The sequence below is a fragment of the Manis javanica genome, chromosome 8 (genome assembly GCF_040802235.1).
Source record: "Manis javanica isolate MJ-LG chromosome 8, MJ_LKY, whole genome shotgun sequence".
Classification (NCBI taxonomy): Eukaryota; Metazoa; Chordata; class Mammalia; order Pholidota; family Manidae; genus Manis; species Manis javanica.
This window is the reverse complement of record NC_133163.1, coordinates 5,055,534-5,079,136: the sequence shown is the minus strand read 5'-3', so window position 1 is coordinate 5,079,136 and position 23,603 is coordinate 5,055,534. Positions and strand designations below refer to the sequence as shown.

Here is a 23,603-nt window from a genome sequence, read left to right as displayed (position 1 = left end):
TCACTGCCCACTCCTCCACCCCAAGTCCTGGTGAGCCAAGTGGCCTAGACAGGCGTCCATTGCGCCTTGGACCCCGACTCATCCTCGGCCCCCTTGGCCCAGGCCTGCTCTCCCCTGCCCTGCTCTCTTGGGACGCCCTCCCCACTGGTCTCCCTGCGTTGTTCTGGTCTCTTGCGCAGCAACCGGAGTGTTCCCTAAAAAGGCAAATCTGACTATTGCTTTGCTCCACTGGGTTTAACTCTTCTCCAGCCTCTCATTTTACATGGAGGGAGACAGTTCTGAAAGTTCACCGACTGGTGGCTGGCCCACCTGACCTGCGTTTGCCGGCTCCTTTGCTCTCCCCTTCACGCAGGGTTCACTGCGCGGCCTAGAGGCCCCTCCTGCAGGCTGGGATGGGGCTCCCCCACCGTCACCCTGTCCCCCATCTTCTGCCTGGAGGAGCCCTCATTCCCCTTGCCTCAGTTTTTCCACAGAAGCCTACCTACCTCCCCAGCAGAATCCCGTTCCACCTGCTGTTGGCCCCTAAAGCCCAGATCTCCCCTCACCGTGCTTGTCCCACTTATGATACTTGTTTATGCATTTGCTCTGTGTCTTCCTCGTCCACCAGAGTCTTGTGAGCTATTTTGTTCTTCCAGGATTCTAACAGTGAGCACTGTTCCTGGCACACAGTGGACGATGAATGAGTATCTGTTGAATAAACCTGGTGAATGAATGAGAGTTGCCCAGTCTTTCTAAGCCTCTCTTTCCATGTCTGTAAAATGGGGATGACTTCCCTGTTGACCTCAGGAGTCTATATGAGGGTCATATGATACTGTAATTGGGAAAGTGCTGTGGAAAGTGATGTACAAAAGTTAAAGTATAATATTATTGCTGCTTTTGGTCAGGTCAGACCCTCCTCTCTTCCCCTCTAATATTTGAAGGAAAGAGTACTTCTTAGGATAAAAGATTATGGTGTAGTGCAAAGCCCTTTTCAGTTATTGGTGTTCAGGACAAGCACGCCAAGGAGGAGAGAGGCCTGTGGCTCAAGAACAGAGGTAACAGTCAGCTAGGAAAGGTCCCTAAATACACTTCCCAGTCCCATCATGTGAGGCTGGTTTGATAGTGCATCTAACAGAACTGAGCTCCAGCTTTGAGACCTAAAGGATTCTAATTGTGCTAACAGGGTGTGTGATCATGCTGAGAAATTATGGAGAAAGGGAGAGAGTTGAGAAAACTAGAGATGGCAGATATTAAACCCATTTTCCAAGAGAGAAAAAAAGTGGTGTGAGAAGCTAACTATCAGTAAAATTAATATTAACTTCTGGCAAAACCCTAGTATGAATTTGTGTTAAAACTCTTGGTTGCAGCCAACAGAACACTCAATTACTAGTAGCGTGAGCAAAAGAAATGAGTCTGTCAGCTCAAGAGGCTGTCACCTCTTTGAGGCTGTGCAGTGTCAGGTGTGCTTGCTTTCAGGGGCCCCCGTGACCTGCGACTTGGTCTCACCTTCTCTGTCCCTTGGTGTGCCCTGGTCCCAGGGACGTGCGGCCCCTGTGGTGACTTTCTCAGTGTCACTGAGACTCCTTTGCAGCCCCAGGGGAGGGGAATGCTTCTTTACTGCTCCTGCCCCAAGCTCTGGGGTTGCATTTCAATGCCTCTAATTGGCCACACCTGGGTTATATTGTCCTGGTAGAAGCTAGAGTCAGTGCCGTGTGAAACACAGTGACAAGCAGGGCATGGATGGTTCTCCAAGGGAGGGTGCAGCGCTCATACCAGAAAAAGGGCGAATGGACACTGGCAGGCTGTAGAATTCATGGCACTGCAGGATTGAAACAGAGATGTGCTCAGTGGGAGCTAGCATCCACTCACCAAAACCATTCATTCTTTTATGAGTTCTTAGGCTCATAAGATCTGTGTATTGAGGCCAGAGACCAAGTGAATTTTGACTTGGAAAGGCATGTGACACTCACAGTGCCCAGGCCATTAGCACCTTGGCTAATCCTTATTTTACTGAGGAGCAGGAATCTGCCCAAAGTCCTTATGGTGCCAGAATCCAGGCTATTCTTATGAACAGAGAGAGAGAGGGGGTGGGGAGAGGTGTCTACTAGGCAGTGCAATCCAAATGCATGTCCATGGCTTATTTAAAAAATAGCACCCGACTCAAATAATTAATTATTTACTCTCACAGTTGGGGAAGTCTCTCATGGCCAAAGGGCGTTATATTTAACATTCTTCTGTTATATAACTTAATAAACAAACTGGGTGATGTTACCGAGGGGAGGTCTGCCCGCCCAAGCTGTAGATGACCCATAACTAGGCTAGCCATCCTTTCAGCCATCTGTCCATCCATCCTGTGATCTGTCTGTCCGTCCATCCACCCATTCCATCTATCCCTTTATTTACCCACAAATATTTATTGAGCTTCTAGTATATGCCAGAACCTGGGGATATGGAAGTGAACAACATAGACATTTAGTGTACTTATCCTCATGAAATGTCCTTACATTTCAGTGGAACAGACAACAAACAAGAAAATAAATAAAATAAATATGTTAAGAGTAACACATGCTTTGAAGAAGAGTGGAGCTGGCTAAGGTAAAGGAGAGTGAAGGAAGCAGTGTTTAAGTCAGGTGATTCAGGAACCATCTCTAAGTAGAGACTTGCTTGAGCCCCGTGGCTATCTGGAGAGGTGCATCCAAGCAGAGGTGACAAGAAGTGGTTGGGCTCAGGATATATTTTGAAGACAGAGATGACAGGTGAGGGAGAGAGACTCCAAAGGAGGGCTGTAGGACTTTGGACAAATTAGGAGAGAGTGATTCAGTGGAGGAAGCACCATGAAACAGCAAAAGGGCTGTCAGTGGGAAGAGGGGTCAGTCTGGCTGTAGTCTTGGCAGTGGTGGGTTGGACCGTGTGGTGCATTGCAGGTGGGAGATCAAAAAGCACTGGTGATTAGGCCTGCAGGCTCTTTTTTTTTTTCTTATTAAGGTATCATTGATATATAATCTTATGAAGGTTTCACATGAGCAACATTGTGGTTACAACATTCACCCATATCATCAAGTCCCTCCCACACCTCATTGCAGTCACTGCCCATCTGCATAGTAAGATGCTATAGAGTCACTACTTGTCTTCTCTTTGCTATACTGCTTTCCCCGTGATCCCCCTACATTATGTGTGCTAAGCATAATGCCCCTTAATCCCCTTCTCCCTCCATCCTTACCCACCCTTCTCCACCCCTCCCCTTTAGTAACTGCTAGTCCCTTCTTGGAGTCCCTGATTCTGCTGCTGTTCTGTTCCTTCTGTTTTGCTTTGTTCTTACACCCCACAAATGAGTGAAATCATTTGGTACTTGTCTTTCTCTGCCTGGCAAATTTCACTGAGCATAATACCCTCTAGCTCCACCCTTGTTGTTGCAAATGGTAGGATTTGTTTTCTTCTTATGGCTGAATAGTATTCCATTGTGTATATGTACCACATCTTCTTTATCCATTCATCTACTGATGGACACGTAGGTTGCTTCCTAAGGCTATTGTAAACAGTGCTGCAATAAACATAGGAGTACGTATGTCTTTTTGAATCTAGGCTCCTGCATTCTTAGGGTAAATTCCTAGGAGTGGAATTTCGGGGTCAAATGGTATTTCTGTTTTTAGTTTTTTGAGGAACCTCCGCATAGCTTTCCACAATGGTTGAACTAATTTACATTCCCACCAGCAGTGTAGGAGGGATTCCCCTTTCTCCACATCCTCACCAGCATTTGTTGTTACTTGTCTTTTCAATGTTGGCCATCCTAACTGGTGGGAGGTGATATCTCATTGTGGTTTTAATTTGCATTTCCCTGGTAATTAGCGACGTGGAGCATCTTTTCATGTTAGGCCTGAAGGCTCTTGAGACAGACTGCCTGAGAGTCTGATACTCTGCTCTGCCTCTCACAGTGTGTCTAGGGACAGATAGCTTCTCTGTGCTTCCATTTCCTCATTTGTCAGGAGGCATTTATAATGATATCTACTTCATAGGTTGTGGTAAAGATTGAGTTAATTTTTGTAAAGTGCTTAAAAGCATGCTTGATGTGCTAACTGCTGAGTACATGATTACAGTCACCCGGAGGTGGAAGGTGAGGTGGTATGTTGTCTCAGGATAGTGTCCAGAATTGTGATGCTTTTAGAAGGGGCCCTGGCTCCTGGAGCCCTCCATCCAGTGCCGCACTGGACAGGTTGCCCCACCTGCCAGGGACTCTGCGGGCTGCCAAGGGGCCAGTCCCATTCACTGAGGAAGGTGGGCCTGGCGACCTCCAGAACCCCTGCCTCTGGCTCTCCGTGCATTCTTTAGCAACCTCTGTGCTCTGTCTTGCTCTTAATCCTTTTTACTCTAAGAAAACTCTTCTTTGCCCTTTTATGTCTTCTGTTGACATTTAAAACTCCTTCCCTTTGTCCTGACCTTATTGAATAGAGAGAATAATCTTGGAATTCTCTGTATAATGTGCTCATGTACTTACAAAGTCTGATTGAGTTTCTCTTCAACCTTTACTTTACAGAAGCTTGCATCATTTTATATTAAAAAACACTGAGGAAGCACTTAAGAGGATGGTGTAAAGTGAAAATACTGCTTTAGTTCTATTTCTGCAGATGTGAGCTCCTGTGACACAGATATCAGCTAGGGTACCCCTGCCCCTACAGACTCAAGTGAAATCGGTTCAAACTCCTATAACATATGCTACGAACCCTGTTTTTCTTCCCAGGCTCTCAGTAAGTTTTCCTGAAACTGGCAGGGTTGGGTGGGGGGTAATATGAGTAAGATCATCTTGTCAAACCATTCCTGGTTCCTCATTTATGCCTGTAGTAAATGACATCGGTTTGTAGATCGCCACTGACCTTGTCACCTCTGTGACACAGCAGCTCACTCTCACAGAACACACACTCCAGTCCCCTCATCTCTGCAAATATTCCTATCAGAAGGCAGGCTGTGGGGAGACCTTTACTGAGGTATTGGGACAATGGAGTATGTGTATGGCAGGCGTGGAGGTGGAGGTGGAGGTGAAGAGGTGGGAATGATATATCACTCTCCACTACTACAAAACAGATAGCTAAAATTGGATATTAGATTTGACTTCCAGTAACAAAGGAGCAGTTCCTATGAGACTAACCATCCCATAGCTGGCAACTAAGAACTCTGAACAGCAACAAAACTACCCGAAGGTACTGGAGAACAACAGGAAGCCGGCAGGCACCGGAAGGAAGTCTGCCTATGGAAGAAGGACGTGGCACTGCGTAGGTCTTTTGTGTTTGTGTTTTTCTTCCCGGGAATAAGTCTCCAGTCTGTGCCAGGCAGAGCAGTTAAAAGTCAGATAGAAAACCTGCAGTGTTACTGGCTTGAAGAACCAGAGGACATAATCTGGGGCAACCACAGCAACTGAAAGTGAAGAGAGAAGTCTCAGAAAGGAAAGAGTCAGAGAGGAGGATCCATGGTTCTGTGAATAGATTCCAAGTCTCTGAATGAGTCCACGATGCACACACCAGGTGGACTCCAAGCAGCTCAGCTAAGGCTAAGAGAACTGAATTGAAGTTTCTGCTGCTGCACACAATGGAGGAGACCGAATTCAAAATGTGCATGGAGCCAAGTTAGCCGCCTGTTTAAAAGAATAGTAATCAGTGTTCTTCAGAGAAACATAACAGAATCTAGAGTTTATACAACATAAATTTTATAGTATCTGCTCTTCCACTCAAAATTACTCAATCTAGGAAGAAACAGGAGAAAGAGACCTTCAAGAGAAGGACTTGAACTTCTCTCCAAGATGATACAGAAATTAACAGACAAGTATTTTAAAACAGTTATTATAAAAGTGCCCAAGGACTTCAGCCATAAACAGGAAAGAAATCCTGCCATTTGCAACAACATGGAGGGTATTATGCTCAGTGAAATAAGCCAGGAGGAGAAAGCCAAGTACCATATGACTTCACTTATTTGTGGAATATAAAAACAAAGCAAAACAGAAGGAACAAAACAGCATTAGACTCATAGACACTGAGAAGTGAGCAATGGTTCCCAAGGGGAAGGGGCGTGGGTGGGCCTGGAGGTGGGGTGGAAGGGGGACTGCTGAACCACTGTGGTATATATTTGATAAAATTTTAAAAATGCCCCAGGACACAAAGGAAGATATACTCACAGTGAACAAAAAGATAGGAACTCTCTATAAAGAAAAACAAATGGAAATTCTAGAACTGAAAAGTATAGTATCTGAAATAAAGAATTCATCATTTGGACTCCATTGCAGAATGGAGATGTCAAAAGAAAGACCCAGGGAACTTGGAGATAGAGCAATAGAAATTATTTGACCTAAAAACAGAGAGAATGAATAGGGGGGAAAAAGAATAGATAGACAATATTGAAAGAGATATATATTTTTTATTTTGGTATCATTAATCTACAATTACATGAGGAACATTATGTTTACTAGGCTCCCCCCTTCACCAAGTCCCCCCCACAAACCCCGTTTCAGTCACTGTCCATCAGTGTAGTAAGATGCTGTAGAATCACTACTTGTCTTCTGAGATATATATAAACATTTTTTTTCCTTGAAACAGAAACTTGTATTAAATGGGTCATTCAAACCATTTTTTTGGTATCATTAATCTAAAATTACATGAAGAACGTTATGTTTACTAGGCTCCCCCCTTCACCAAGATCCTCCATATACAAATTCACAGTCACTGTCCATCAGTGTAATAAGATACTGTAAAATCACTACTTGTCTTCTCTGTGTTGCACAGCCCTCCACGTGCCCATCCCCACTATACATGCTAATTGTAACGCCCCCTTTCTTTTTCCCTGCCCTTATCCCTCCCTTCCCACCCATCCTCCCCAGTCCCTTTCCCTTTGGTAACTGTTAGTCCATTCTTGGGTTCTGTGATTCTGCTGCTGTTTTGTTCCTTCAGTTTTTCCTTTGTTCTTATACTCCACAGATGAGTGAAATCATCTGATACTTGTCTTTCTCTGCCTGGCTTATTTCGCTGAGCATAATACCCTCTAGCTCCATCCATGTTGTTGCAAATGATAGGATCTGTTTTTTTCTTATGGCTGCATAATATTCCATTGTGTATATGTACCACATCTTCTTTATCCATTCATTTACTGATGTACACTTAGGTTGCTTCCATTTCTTGGCTATTGTAAATAGTGCAGTGATAAGCATAGGGGTGCATCTGTCTTTTTCAAACTGGGCTGCTGCATTCTTAGGGTAAATTCCTAGAAGTGGAATTCCTGGGTCAAATGGTATTTCTATTTTGATGAGATATTGTTTATAATATATATTGTAATCATATTTGTGTAATTGGAGTCCCAGAAGGAGATGAGAGAAATGGGGGAGAAAAACTGTTTGAAGAAATAATGCCTGAGAATTCTCCATATTTGGTGAACTATGTACATTTGCAGATTCAAAAGAAGAAAAACCTGCAAACCCTTGGAAAAATATAAAGAAAATCACACCAAAGCATATCATAGTCAAACATCAGGAAAGCAAAGAAAAAGGAAAAAATCTTAAAAGTAGCCAGAGAAAAATGAGTATCACATGATAAGAATGATACGAAAATTACTGACTTCTCATCAGAAATAATGGAGTCCAGAAACACTGGAATGGTATCTTTAAAATGCTGATACAAAAGTAAAAACATGCCAACCCACGATTCTGTATTGTTTAAGAATGAATGTGGAATAAACACATTTTTAGATGAGTGAAAACTAAGTGAGAATTCATTGGCAGCAGATGTGTATTGCAGAAATGTTAAAGGATGTTTGTCAGGATAAAAGAATGTGATACCAGGGAGGAACTTGTATCTTCAGGAAGGAAGGAAGAGACTGGAAATACTAAATATGTGGGACAATACGGAAGAGTGTTTTTTCCTTTATGTTCTCTCTCCCTCATTTGTGAAGTATAAAAACAAAGCAAAACTGAAGGGACAAAACAGCAGCAGACACACAGACTCTAAGAAGGGACTAGTGGTTACCAAAGGGAGGGGGTGGGAGGGAGGAGAAGGGGATTGAGGGGCATTATGACTGGCACACATGGTGTGTGTGTGTGAGGACCACAAGGAAGGCAGTGTAGCACAGAGAAGACAAGTGGTCACTCTGTGACATCTTACTACACTGATGGACAGTGACTGCAATGGGGTATGGGGGGATTTGATAATGTGGGCGAATGTAGTAACTATAATGTTTTTCATGTGAAACCTTCATAAGAGTCTATATCAATAATATCTTAATAAAAAAAGAGAAAAAATGTGAATGACTATTTAAAGCAATAATTCTGTTGCATTATGGTGTTTGTAACATGGACGCAATACACATGACATCTATAGGGAAAAGTGCAGGGGTTGGAGAAAAGCCATTTGTGGCTACATGGTTCTTCTACATAAAGTGGTACAATATTAACTGTAAGAAGACTTTAAAACATCAAGAATGTATATCAACTCCTTGGACAACTACTAAAAAAATAATGTTAGGAGGTATAGCTAAAGAGCCAATAGATAGAATGGAATCCTGGAAATAGTTATATGAAAAGAACGGAGTAAAAGAGGAAGAGAGGAATAAAATGGGGAAAACCAGAAAATAGCAGAATAATAGAAGTAAATCTGATCTATCAACATTTACATTAAGTGTAAATGGACTAAACACTACAATTAAAAAAGATTACAATTAAAAGGATGGTTACTAAAGCAAGACTAAATAATATGCTGTTGACAAGAGGTATACTTCACATAAAAAAGAAACAAATAGGCTAAAAGCATATAGATAGAATAAAGAGATACCAACCAAATACTAAATATAAGAAGATTGGAAGTATAGTAATACTAACTAATAAAATAGACTTCAAGATAAAAGGTATGACTAGACATAAAGACATTTCATAATGATAAAAGGATCAATGCATCAGGAAGACATAGAATCATATATGTAGCTAATAACAGAGCTTCAAAATACATGAGCAAATTTTGATAGATTAAGTGGAGAATAAACAAATCCACAGTCATAGTTGGAGATATTAATACTTCTCTAAGTAATTGATAGAAGAACTGGACAGATCAATAAAGATACAACATCTGTACGACATGATCAGTTACCTTAATTGACATTTATAGAACACTAAAGCAGGTGCAGGACGCATATGCATTTAGATTCAAATAGTACTTCACTAAGGTCATCCATATGCTGGGACATAGGGCAAATCTCAGTACATTTAAAGGATTGAAAAGATAGCCTAGTCCATGATCACGATGGAATTAAATTAGTAATAATCATAAGATCCTGAACAATAAAAACTCTGTGAACTTTGGCAGTTAAGTCAGCCTATGAAATAACTTATGGGGATTTATGCTTTTGACTAAGATAGAGTAATAAGGACCAGATTTATACTCCAATTTTTCTTTTCTCCTAAATTTTTTATTAAGGGATTATTAATATACACTCTTATGAAGGTTTCACATGAAAAAACAATGTGGTTATTACATTTACCCATATTATCAAGTCCCCACCCATACCCCAATGTAGGCACTGTCCATCACTGTAATAAGATGCCACAGATTCACTATTTGCCTTCTCTGTGCTACACTATTTTCCCCGTGATCCCCCACACCATGTGTACTAAACATCATGCCCCTCAATCCCCATTTCCCTCTCTCCCCATCCGCCCTCGCACACACACCCCCCTTTGGTAACCACTAGTCCCTTCTTGGAGTCTCTGACTCTGCTGCTATTTTGTTCCTTCAGTTTTTTGCTTCATTGTTATACTCCGCAAATGAGGGAAATCATTGGGCACTTATCTTTTTCCTCCTGGATTATTTCACTGAGCATAATGTCCTCCAGCTCCATCCATGTTGCTGCAAATGGTAGGATTTTTTCTTTGTTATGGCTGAATAGTTTTCCATTGTGTATATGTACCACGTCTTGTTTATCCATTCATCTACTGATGGACACTTAGGTTGCTTCCATATCTTGGCTATTGTAAAAAGTGTTGCGATAAACATAGGGGTGCATATGTCTTTTTGAATCTGAGATGTTGTATTCTTCGGGTAAATTCCAAGGAGTGGGATTCCCGGGTCAAATGGTATTTCTCTTTTTAGTTTTTTGAGGAACCTCCGTATTGCTTTCCACAATGGTTGAACTAGCTTACATTCCCACCAGCAGTGTAGAGAGTTCCCCTTTCTCTACTACCTCGCCAATAGCTGCTGTTGTTTGTGTTTTTGATGCTGGCCATCCTAACTGGTGTGAGGTGATATCTCATTGTGGTTTTAATTTGCATTTCCCTGATGATTAGCGATGTGGAGCATCTTTTCATGTGCCTGTTGGCCATCTGAATTTATTCTTTGGAGAAGTGTGTTCAGATGCTCTACCCATTTTTTAATTGGATTATTTGCTTCTTGGGTGTTGCTTGTGTAAGCTCTTTGTATATATTGGATGTTATCCCCTTGTCAGATATGTCATTTACAAATATATTCTCCCATACTGTAGGGTACCTTTTTGTTCTGTTGATGCTGTCCTTTGCTGTACAGAAGCTTTTTAGTTTGATGTAGTCCCATGAGTTCATTTTTGCTTTTGTTTCTCTTGCTCGAGGAGATGCGTTCAGGAAGAAGTTGCTCATGCTTATGTTCAGGAGATTTTTGCGTATGTTGTCTTCTAAGAGTTTTATGGTTTCATGACTTACCTTCAGGTCTTTGATCCATTTCAAGTTTACTTCTGTGTATGGGGTTAAACAATAATCCAGTTTTATTCTCCTGCATGTAGCTTGTCCAGTTTTGCCACCAGCTGTTGAAGAGGCTGTCATTCCCCCATTGTATGTCCATGGCTCCTTTATCCCATGTTAAGTGACCATATATGGTTTGATTTATATCAGGGCTCTCTAGTCTGTTCCATTTGTCTACGGGGCTGTTCTTGTACCAGTACCAAATTGTCTTGATTACTGTGGCTTTGTAGTAGAGCTTGAAGTTGGGGAGCATAATCCCCCCAGCTTTACTCTTCCTTCCAGGATTGCTTTGGCTATTCGAGGTCTTTTATGGTTCTATATGAATTTTAGAACGATTTTCTCTAGTTTGTTGATGAATGCTGCTGGTATTTTGATAGGAATTGCGTTGAGTCTGTAGATTGCTTTAGGCAGGATGGCCATTTTGACAACATTAATTCTTCCTATCCATGTATGCTCCAATGTTAAACAATTAAAAAACCAGAGAAAATATAAGAAACAATGGTCTTCAGACATTAAACAGCAGGCATTATAGACAGTGATCCCTGAGGAGGGGAAACAACATGAGATGAGCCCTGCCATTGCTCCAGTTTCCTGAGTGCAGCACAGGGGGAGACCCAGATGGGTCCCAGTGGTCCTCCTGAGTTGAGGAGACAAAGGTGGGAGTTCAGGAAGGTCAAGGCAGCTGGAGTTATGAGAGAGCCAGGGATTAGAGAGCTGCACAGAGAGAAAGCCCTGAGGTCTGTAGAAGGTTCCCTCACAGTCTTTAGTGGAATACTGATCAGCATATGGGTGTAAGGAAGCTCCTTGAAGTAGGGAAAGAACCACTCAGAAGGAACAGGGTGGATCTCCAGAGCTCACAAGGCCAAGAACAGTTCATATTCCCACAAGCCAGAGTGGGAAATCCTTGGAAATCATAAGGGTATTGCCTCAGTTATGAGTAAATAGCCTAAATTAAATGCTGATTGCCCGACTCTCAAAGCTTAGGGAGGGAGAGCAGAAAAAATATTCATAGAAATAATGTCTGAATGTTCTCTAAATTTGATGAAAATTAGAAATTCACAGATCCAAGAATGTAAATGAACCCTAGCACAAGAAACATGAAAAAAGTTCACCAAGGTACATCATAATGGAATTTCTTATTACCAGTGATAAAGAGGAAAATCGTAAAAGGAGTCTGAGAGGGCGGAAAAGACAAGTCACGTGCAGAAGAACAAAGATAAGAATGAGAGCAGACTTCTTTGTTTATTTATTTATTTTTAATTAAGGTGTTATTAATATACACTCTTATGACGGTTTCCACGAGAAAACATTGTGATTACTACATTTACCCATATTGTCAAGTCCTCACCCATACCCCAATGCAGGCACTGTCCATCACTGTCATAAGATTCCACAGATTGACTGTGTGCCTTCTCTGTGCTACACTGTTTTCCCCGTGATCCCCCACACCATGTGTACTAAACATAATGCCCCTCAATCACCCTCTCCCTCCCTCCCCATGTGCCCTCACCCACCCCTCCCCTTTGGTAACCACTAGTTCCTTCTTGGAGTCTCTGAGTCTGCTGCTATTTTGTTCCTTCGGTTTTGCTTCATTGTTATACTCCACAAATGAGGGAAATCATTGGGCACTTGTCTTTCTCCGCCTGGATTATTTCACTGAGCATTATGTCCTCCATCTCCATCCATGTTGTGGCAAATGGTAGGATTTGTTTCTTTCTTATGGCTGAATAGTATTACATTTTGTGTATGTTCCACATCTTCTTTATCCATTCATCTACTGATGAACACTTAAGTTGCTTTCATATCGTGGCTATTGTAAAAAGTGCTGCAATAAACATCGGGGCGCATATGTCTTTTTGTATCTGAGAGGTTGTATTCTTTGGGTAAATTCCAAGGAGTAGGATTCCCTGGTCTAATGCTATTTCTGTTTTCAGTTTTTTGAAAAACCTCCGTATTGCTTTCCACAATGGTTGAAAAGAGCCTACTTCATATTGGAAATAATACCAGAAGACAGTGGAACAACCTACTTAAAGTACTGAAAGAGTAACAAGCAAACTCCTCTCAACTTAAACTGTAATACCCAGCAACATATCTTTTTAAAAGAAAGGCAGAATACTCTTTCAGACTTTTAAAAACTGAAGTATTCATCAACAGTAGACCTGCAGTATAGGAAATAGTAAATAAATTCTTGAAGCAGAAGGAAAATGATACCAGATAGAAATGTACATATATATGGAGAAAGGATGAGCACCTGAAGCAGTAAATACGTGGGTAAATGTAAATACTTTTTGTTCTTTATAATCCGTTTAAATGATGATTGTTTAAAGTAAAAGTAATAATGTTTTGTGGAGTTTGTTACATGTAAGGGTGAAAATGTATGATAACAATGCATAAAACCTTATATGGGGGACAAGGTACATATCGTTATGGTTCTTAGAAGGCAAGTGCCAATACTACTTAAGGTCAACTATGGTAAGTTACAGATGAATGCTAAAAACCTTAAAGCAACTACTAATAAAACAAAGGCTGTGGCTAGTAATGGAACAATGGGAGATAAAATGCAATAACAAAGAAACTCAATCCAAAAGAAGGGGGGAAAAAAAAACGGATGAAGAACAGATGGGATAAATGGAAAACAAAACAAATTTAAATCCAAATGATATTAATAATAGATGAAATGGTGTAAACATCCATTTTTAAAAGACAAAGACTGTTAGTTCGATATAAAGGTGAGACTCAGTGAAATAATGCCTCCAAGAAACCTATTTTAAATACGAATATACAAAAGGTTAAATGTAAAAAGCTGGAAAAAGCTATCCCAAACTAATAGTAACAATTCAAAAAAAAACCTAGAGTGGTCATATTAGGAAATTGTTGGAGCAAAGATATTAGCAGTGATGAAGAGAATCATAATGAAAAAGGTGTCAATTCATCAACAGACATAACATTATGTACAGAAACATTAGGTGCATAAATATTTATACACCTAATAAGAGAGCTTTAAAATACATGAAACAAAATGGATAGAACTGAATGGAGAAATAGTCAAACCCACAATTCTAGTTGGAAGTTTCAACACCCTTTTCTTAATTATCAATAGATCAAGTACACAGAAAATTGGTAAAGACATGGAAGACGTGAGCGACACCATCACCCAACTTGGCCTAATTGACATTTATGGAGGACTTCATGTAACAATGGTAGAATACACATTCTTTTCAAGTGTACATGGAATGTTTACCAACGTAGGCCAATATTCTGTGCCATAAAACAAATCTCAGTAAAATTTAAAAGGATTGAAATCATTTGAAGTATGTTTTCTAATGATGATGGGATTAAATTAAAAATCAAGAACAGATACCTGGAGAATTCCCAAATATTTGGAAACTAAGCAACACACTTTTAAAGAACCCATTAGTAAAGGACAAAACTGATAAGGATATTAGAAAATATTTTGACCTAAATGCAAATGAAAACACAACATACAAAATATTGTCAGATCAGTTCTCAGATGGTAATTTAGAGCATTAAATGCCTGTATTAACAAAGAAAATTTCAAATCAGTGATCTCAACTTCCATTTTAAGACATGGGAAAAAGAAAAAAAATTCAACTCAGAGTAAGCAAAAGAAAGGAGATAGCTGTAAGAGCAGAAATAGTTGAAATAGAAAACAGGTAAACAGTTAAAAAAAAGCAATGAAACTAAAAACTGGTTCTTTGAGATTAGTGAAAGTGATAATAAACCTTTACCATTCATCAGGAATAAAAGAAAAAATATACAAACCAACATTAGGAATGACAGTAGTGAGTTAAATAGAAATTCTAAAGATATTAAAAGGGTACTAAGATGATGTTATGATCAACTTTATGCCAATGAACTCAGCAACTTAGATGACATGGATAAATCTCCTGAAAGACCCAAACACTAAAAACTCACTCATGAAAAACTGATAACCCCCAAAGCTCTATATTTATGAAAGAAATTTAATTCATACTTAAAAACCTTCCCACAAAGAAAACTCAAGGCCAAAATGACTTCACTAATGAATTTACCAAACATTTAAGGAAGAAATAATGTCAGTTTCTTATAGGTTGAATCATATTTCTCTAAAAATTTATTTTTTGAAATCCTAACCCCACCATGCTTCAGAATATATCTTTATTTGGAGATAGGGTCTTTACAGAAACAATCGAGTTAAAATAAGGTCATTAGTTTGAGCCCTAAATCAGTACGGCTGTCTTTATAAGAAGGGGAGATTTGGAGACACACAGGCATAGAGAGAAAGCACCACGTGAACATGAGGCTCCATGTCGTCTAGAAGCCAAGAAGAGGGTTCTGGGATAGATCCTTCCTTCACAGCCCTCAGAAGGGACCACCCCTGCCAACACCGGGATTTCTGGTCTTTAGCTTTCAGAATCATGAAACAATACATTTCTGTTGTTTAAGCCACCCAGTTGTTGGTATTTTTTTACAGCAGCCCTAGGAAATTAATACACAATTCTATTCAAACTCTTCCAGGAAATCGAAGAGGAGGAAACACTTCCCAGCTTATTCTGTGAGACCATCATTACTCTGACACCAACCCAAAAAAAAGACAGTGTAAGAGAAGAAAGTGAGAGACTAATATATCTTATGCACACAGATGCAAAAAAAATGTAATACGATTTTGGCAAATCTTCCAACTGTGTGTGTATTTATATTTATATTTATTTGTAATGATATCATGACTAACTAGGTTTAGTCCCAGGAATATAGGTATTTGAAAGTCAACCAAAATAATTCAGCATATTAATGAACCATAAAAGAAGAACCATATGATCTCAAGGGATATAGCAAGAGCTTTTGACAGTATCCAGCATTCATTGCTAATAAAAACTTTAAGCAAACTAGAAATAGAAGAGAATTTTCTTAAACTGATAAAAGGCATTTATGAAAACATTATCTTTAATATTATACTTAGCTTTAGCATTTAACTTAACTGTGTAAAAGACTTAGTGCTTTCCCCATAAGATTAGGAACAAGACAGTGCAAGAAGGCAAGAAAAAGAAATAAAATTTATTTGGATTGGCAAGGAGGAAGTATAAAACTCTCTTTATTTGCAGACAGCATGATTGTTGATATTGAAAATTCTACTGAGTCTCCAAAAAGCTTCTAGAACTAATAAGTTAGCAAGGTTGCAGAATTTAAGGTCAATATACAAAAATTAAATGTATTTCTACATACTGGAAATGATGAATCTGAAATTAAAACTAAAAAAGTCCATTTATAATACAACCAAAATATGAAATAATTATGGGTACCTTTGACAAAGATGTGCAAGATTTTTCCATTAAAAAACTATAAACTATTGCTTAGAGAAGTTAAAGGTGACCTAAATAAAAGGAGAGAGATATCAGAAGACTCAAAATTGTTAAGACATTCCCCAAATTGATCTGTAGATTCAATGTAATTCCAGCCCTTGAACACACTCAACCCTAAAATGTTTTCAAAGCTTTTGCAAGTTCGTGGCCTGGTAAAGGCTTGGGCACTGGCTGCACAGATATGTGCTAAGCTGTCTGAGTCTGTCAGCATCTCTACACTGACACCCTGGGGCAGCAGGGGCTGTCAAGGGGTGGGGAGGAGGCAGGGAGGTGGGGCTGGGCTAAGAGGGTCCTCTCGGAAGGAGCTGGGAGCGTGGGGCCAAATGAGAAGAGAAGGTTCACCCAGAAGTCTGACGGCCATTATCTCCAGGTGGTGGGTTTATGGATGACTCTTATTTTCTTCTTTGTGTTTCCGTATTTTTTGACAATTTTTTTTGCAGAGCACACTTACTTCCAATGTAATCAGAGAAACAGCAATCCCATAGTTAACTCCTGTGGGGTTTTGTTTTTTGCACTTCTGTATAATTTGAATATTTTACAAGGGGATTGTATTTGTTTTATAATCAGAAAAGGCAGATTCGCAGGCAGGAAGAACATGACCTGTGGCTAAAGCAGTAGGTCTTAAAAAACTGTGAGGAGCTCCTAGTGGGATCCTGCCTCAGCAACCAGGACACGGAAACTGCACTAAATGTAGGACGAGCAAACGACAGCACATTTCACTTGTCTTGTTCTTTCCAAATCTGTCTTTTGTTGGACTCATAGACTGTCTCTAGTTAATATATCCAGTCATCTTAGAACATCTGACAGAAGACTTAACTCCTTAATTCCATGAAGGCAGATTGAGATCTCTAATTACTTAATTGGAAAAAAGTACGCATGTGAGGCAGCACTTCGGGTGTTTGGGAATTCATCTTTAAAACCTGACAGTGAACATTAAATTCAATTAGCATAAGCGATTAGCAAGGATCTTTCTTTCCTTCACTTTGGGTAGCTCTGAGAGGTGGCTGACTGGCCTGCATCGATTCTGATGCTATCATTGTGTATTTATCAACCAGGAGAGCCACGTATTCATTTTTCACTTCAGAGGGGTCTTACGGGACAATTTACAGATTGATGGATTTCCTTAAGTTTCCATGGCTGAGGCAGGGCCCCTGGCCAAGAAGTCAGCTTCCCAGGTTGCTGCTTTTGGCCTTGGTGCTCTGGCTTCAAGGTCTTTTCCTTCTTCCTTTGGTTAGGGCCGGGATCCGTCCTTCCTTCTGCCCCCCTCTTCCTCCCCACATGCCCCTCACTGCTCCCCATCTCCCCTTTGCTTTCTTTTCCTTTCCTTCCTCCATCCCTCCTCTCCCTTCCTTTTTTCCTTCTTCCCCTCTTCATTAACACTTTTATTTTAAATTATGAAATATTTTAAATATAATAAAAAGTATGGAAGGTGACAGACACCTGTGTACCCCCACTCAAGTTGTAAACCCAGGGCGCTGGCCCAGTTCTCACCCAGATGGCCTGTCAGCGGCGCTTGGTCCAGCTGATGTCCCGTCTCTCGGCTTCCAGGACACCCCTCTTCTGTCTGCTCTCCCGCCTCACTGGCCTCTTCTTCTCGGGCTCCTTTGCTGATTTCTCCTTAGCCTCCTCCTGCCCTGCCTGTCTTTTCTGTCGACCTTTACTCCCTGAGAGCTCACCCAGCCTGCTCTGTGACACTGTCTGTGACACCGCACTGGACACCGCACTCATGCATCCAGCCACCTGCTCTCAGCTGCTCAAAACTGAGCTCCTTGCCTTCCTCCCCCAGATCTGCCCCTCCTGTTGCCCATCACACCCTGCAGCCCCCACCTCTTGGTGCTTGGGCCCAAACCTGGGGAGCTGTCCTGGACTTTTCTCGTGTCCTCCTGTTCCACTGCCAACCCAAGGAAGTCTTGTCGCTTCTCCCTCCTCCCCGAGACCACTTCTCCACTGCGTCCAGCTGGTCTAGCCATCCTCCTGTCGCTCTGGGTTCTTGAAGAAGCCCCTGCGCGTCTCCCTTGCCCCTCACTCTCCGCTTACTCAGCAGCAGGGTGGCCGTGTTCCCACCTGGAAGTTTCTTCCCCAGGTTTCAGTTAGCTCCCTCCCTCCTATCTCCAGGTCTTCTTTGTAAGCCACCTCCTCCAAGAGGCCCTTCCCAGCCACCACTGCACCCCTTCTCCTGACCTTATCGCCCCTTTGCTACTTACTTCTTAGCAGTCCAGTCTTTATCACTACCCCATACACTAGAGAGATTCTGCTTGTTTATCTGGCATGCTGCCTGACTCCCACACTACAGTGTAAATTCTCTGAAGGCAGGGGTTTTGTCCTGGTTGTTTACTGCTGATCCGTGCCTGGCTGATAGCAGGTACTTAGGAAATGTTTGGTACTTAGGAAATGAATGAATGAATAATTGAATGAGTTTAAGAGATGGAAACAGTTGGGCATATTTGCTTCAAAACATGTTCTCTCACTCTGCCTGTCTTTAGAGGAAATACAGTGTTCATAGATCCCTTTTCCCAGCCCTTCCCCACCCCTCCATTCCCAGGAGGGACCACCATCTCCATGCATGTTTTTATTATAAATATACATATAAACATGATAGGTGTTTTTGAAATTGTGAAGTACACATAACAAAATTCACCATTCTGACCATTTGTAAGTGTATGTTTCAGTGGCCTTAAGTACATTCACATTGTTGTGCAGCCACCCCCACCTTCCAGCTCTAGGGCTCTTTTCGCTTTGTGACCCTGAAACTCTGTCCCCATCAAACACTGGCTCCCACTCCCCTCCCAGCCCTGGTAACCACCATTCTGCTTTTTGTCTCTATGACTTGGGCTATTCTAGGGACCTCATTAAGTGGAATTATATACTGTTACCTTTTTTGTGGCTGGCTTATCTCACTTAGCATGATGTCCTCAAGGCTCATCCATGTTGTGGCATGTGTCAGAATCTCCTCCTTGAATGGATGCATCACATCTTGTTTGTCCACTCTTCTGTCAGTGGACACTTGCGTTGCTCCTGCCTTTTGGTCATTGTGAATGATGCAGCTATGGATATTGGTGTACAACTATCTCTTTGAGACTATGGTTTCAGTTTTTTGGGTACGTACACATAAGTGGAATTGCTCGGTCATGTGGTAGTTCTCTGTTTAATTTTTTAAGGCACTGCTATGCTGTTTCCCGCAGTGGCTGGGTCACTTCACATTCCCGCCCGCAGTGCACTGGGTTCCGATCTCTCCACATCCTTGCCAACTCTCTCCTCTTCTCTTCTTTCCTTTTTTTGATAGAAGCAGTATCCTAATGGCTGTGACGTAGTGTTCGTGTGTTTTAAAACTTACATGACCTTATGCTGCTTATATACAGCTTGTCTTACGTATTCAGTGTTACTTTTTTACTGTTTAGTCATGTTAACCCTGGGATCTCATTCACTAATTTTGCTTAATTTTTAAAATTAAAGTCATGCATAGTTTTGAATAAACAGCAGTTTGCTGTGTTCTGCCCTGAATTCTCACTCCATTCTGGCTGTTCCCTCTGTTATTTCTGTCCATATTTCTACATGTAAATGCTGCTATGTCTTGGTTTTTCAGTTTGAGACTCCAACTATTGACCTCTAGTAAGGAAGAAGGGAACCGAGCTCTCTTAACATTCTTTGAAGGCTTTTCTCGACCTCTTGTTTTCTTAAGCTTAGACATTTACATATGCTCAGGAAATGTGCTTTCATATACTAATATTTTGCATTTTGAGAGCCTTTAGGATGAATTTTCTCACCTTGGAAGGGAAGGTTTTCTTGCTCAGGTTTGCGGTTGTGTGCAGGTAAACCTGTGCTTTTCTCCTATTAAGGAAATGAAGTTTGGTTTCCCTGATATAGCTGAGAGAGGGTCGGGGGGCCTGCTGTTAAGAACCGTGTGCTCTGCAAGCCCCAAGAAGCATACCCACCAGGGCGGCTACTGCTGTGCACCAGCCGTAGTGCTGTGTGCTCAGTCCTCACCCATGCCTCACCACTGCCCTTAGGATGGGCTCTTGTCCCTGCTTTCTGGAGAAGGAGACTGAGGCCTGGAGAGGCCAAGCTCTGTGGCCCAGGCACGTGAGTGTCCAGCACCAGCACCGCCGGGAGGCCGGCTCTGATGCCTCTGTGCAGGCAGCGGGCGCTCCTCCCGCTTCTTGTGTTCAGGGCTGTCAGCGCTGCGGATGGTGGCAGCCCCTCCTGCCTGCAGGGACGGTGAGGGGAGGAGGCTCCTCTGCTGAGTGGCAGCACGAGCCAGGCCCTGGGCCAGCCCTGTTGGGCCCCACACCTCTGGCCTCTCCTCTGGGCTGTGCGGTGGTCGGCAGAGTTTCCTGGGGGAGCTGGTGTGAAGCTGAACCCAGGTCTCTCAAGCACAGATTGGTCCTGGCCCTCAGAATGTGCAGTTCTGTCCTGGAAGGCTTTAAAACATATTTCAGAATTATGTCAGCTGCATTTCAAGAAAAAATTAAGAAAAAAAAAAAGTCATTAAGCGTACCTGGGGCTTCCTGTCACGGGCCGCATTCCCCCAAGGACAGCCAGGCGGCAGGGAGGGACAGCCCCGTCTCTCCCAGAGGAAAGGCAGCTTGCCCCTCGGCCTGGGTGTCAGCGCAGACGTGGCCACCTCTTTTTTGGATCTTAATCTTAAAGCCAGAGCAGTGAAGACAGCCTGGCAGACTTTGTGTCCACTGTGGGGCTCAGCAAGTCCCGTTTCAGAGGACAGGTGTCAGTGGTGCAGGCGAGGCTGGGCAGGAACTGAGTGGGGCCAGGCTTCGGTGGAGCAGATGCGAAGCAGGTGTGCAGGCCTGGCAGGTGAGTGGCAGAGCACAGGAACGCTGTTTTCTGGTGGGCTCCCTGACCACAGCAGCATTTTGGGGAAAGCTCCCCCTTGACCAGTCCCAAGCCTTTACATTGCCACAGTGAAAAGTTCAAATGAAGATGTCATTTGGAAGGCAAAGTAATGGGGCTCAGTTCCCCTGAGAGGCCCTTTCCCCAGGCAGAGGGGCCAGGTGGAGCCCCAGGGATCAGGCCCCGCCCCTGACACCTGGCCTGTGCTTGCCTTGTAGGTGTGGAATGCCGTGGACTCAGGGCGCTGCTTGCAGACCTACTTCCTGCACCACGAGGCCGTGCGGGCCGCCCAGTGGTCGCCCTGCGGCCAGCGCATCCTCAGCGGTGGCTTCGACTTCGCCCTGCACCTAACAGACCTCGAAACAGGTGTGTTCCCTGAGTCATTACCCCGACATTACCCCTCCTCAGAGCTGGCAGCTGAGTCAGCCTTCTCACTAGGAAGCTCTGGGGGGGGATCTGTAGCCACACCCTGCATGAGGCTTCAGGGCAGTGAGAGATGGCCCGCAGGACAGGGTCATGCTCGACGTGTATAGTTTCCAGGGTATCTGCCTGGAACCAAGACTCTGTGGAGTGTTCGAAGGGGGCCTGTGCCAGCTTGCCCTGCCCAGAGGACAGAGCCCCAAGGTTGTCTCAGCCCCAAGCTGTGGTGCTGGATAAAGAGGTGGCTTTTTAATCAACTTCCGACATGTAATTTGTACTGAAATAGATTTAGCTTTATCACAGTGTCCTTTGGTTGGAATCAGTTTAGAATTCCTGTCAATTCATTATCGCTGAAAGGCGGTAAGGAATGATTCCAGCTCATAAGGAAAGTCTGCAAATGAGTTCTGCTTTAATGCCCACACTGAAAAGGCGTTTGCCTAAGATGGATTCGTGCTGGGTAAATCCTAAGGGGGCTCCTGACAAGCAGGGCGAGAAGGAGGGAGAAGTCGGGGGAAGGAACTTCCCATTACCAGGTGCTCCTGTGGTCGGCGCCCCCTCCAGGCCAGCTTCTGCCTGCGGGTGCTGCCCCAGGCGCTCAGGTGAGGGCAGAGCGGGGAGCACGTGATGGGTTCAGGTGTCTGCCCTGACTCAGGCTGGCTGCCTTCAGTGCCCACGTTGCCTTCTCTTCCCTGGGCTCCTTCTGGGTCCCATTTCTGCTGGGTATCACTGCTAGGCCAGGAGGGAGACGAGGTCACACCAGTCCCTGGGATGTCCCCTGAGTCCCCAGGCAGCCCCCACCCGCCTGGCCTCGCAGGGCTGGTGCAGGGGTCTATGCCTCCCCAGGGCCTGGCAAGCAGGGGACGGTAAGTTGGGGGCCAGCCACACAGCTCCTCCGCTGAAGCCTGGAGGAGGCACAGGGAGGGACGGCAGCGGGTGGTGTGGGGAGACTTGAGTATTTGGAAGGGTTTGTCCTCATCTCCCGGGCTGCTGAACAGTGGCCCTGCAGCTCCTCTGACTGGGCCTAGACGCCCGCAGTCAGGGTGGTGACGAGATGGATGGTTGTGTCAGTGGCTGGGATGGTGCCACAGGTGTTCTGCACACGACACATCAATTCTCACCGCAGCTGCCGGTGTTATTTTCCTGATTTTACAGGAGAGGAGACTAAGGCTCAAAGGGGTGAGTAACTTGCTCACCCCCTCCCAGTGGGACATGGCCAGTGGGGATCTGAGCCACTGTGTGCAACTGCAGACCCCACGGGCTCTCTGCAGTGCAGAGTCTAGGCAGTTTTCCCTGGCAGCAGAGTGTTTCCCCAGCCATGTGCAGTCTTACCAGGAGCCCCCGGGCCAACGAGGGGGCCAGGGCTCAGGGGGTTTTTGGTTACTTGGTGGCGGAGGCACTTGGGCTAGTGATAATGGCAGCAAGACTGTCACCAAGCCCACTGCGTGGGGCTTCTACAGCCCTGCAGTCAGGGTGTCACCTAGGTCCCCACTTGCCCTTCAAAGCCAGCACCACTAGAATTGTCTTTCTACACACAGGGCCAGAGGCACAAACTAGGAGGTGGCAGAGCTAGGGTGCACAGCTCCACCTGGCTCCCAAAGCGACCTGCCTGTTATTACACTCTGCTGCCTGTGTGTCCAATAAGCCACGGCCAGTGATGGAGACACAGAGGTGGATGAGACCCAGGGTTCACTCTGGAGAAGCTCATGTCTGCTGGGGGAGACAGAAGTGCAGAGAGAATCCCAGGTTACAGTGATGGAGCAAGATATAGGAACTGTGAGAGCATCTAGGCTGGAAGACCAGGGATGGCTTCCTGGAGGAAGTGGAACCCAAGCTGAGGCAGGGATTAGAGTAGGGCACAGAGAATTGGAGTGGAGGGGGATAGTTGAGGGGAATGGAAGTGGGTTCTTAGCAGATGAACAACAAGGACAGAGTTGTCATGGGAACCATATGGTATGTGTAGAAATGTGGGGTGCCAGCCAGGAGCCTGGGCCTCATGCAGTTCCCTGTCTGTGGGGTGCAACTTCCCTAGGCATTGCTCCCCACTCCAGGGTCACCACCCACCCGTGGAGTAAATGGATGCTTTTCGTGTCAGTCAGATGCAAGTGAGTCTGGTTACATTAACGGGTTCCTAGTGCCCTTTGTCGCAATCCATCTTCCCAGTCACCAGGTGTTAGACAGACACTGGCACTGGGTGTCAGTGTGTGTGAGTGTGGGAGTTTCTGAAGTTTTCAGACATCCGAAGAGAGCCTCCTGCCTGGCAAGTTAGGGAC

General features: G+C 43.7%; 1 protein-coding gene across 8 annotated transcripts in view; it reads left to right on the top strand.

The window, feature by feature from the left end:
• Nucleotides 1-23,603, top strand: part of WDR25 (WD repeat domain 25) — a 137,956-nt gene that overhangs the window by 63,176 nt on the left and 51,177 nt on the right. For all 8 annotated transcript variants that reach the window (XM_017641014.3, XM_017641011.3, XM_017641015.3 and 5 more), the window contains exon 3: nt 21,132-21,279. In XM_017641014.3, the coding sequence (XP_017496503.3) occupies nt 21,132-21,279 (148 nt within the window). The remainder of the gene's footprint in view (nt 1-21,131; nt 21,280-23,603) is intronic.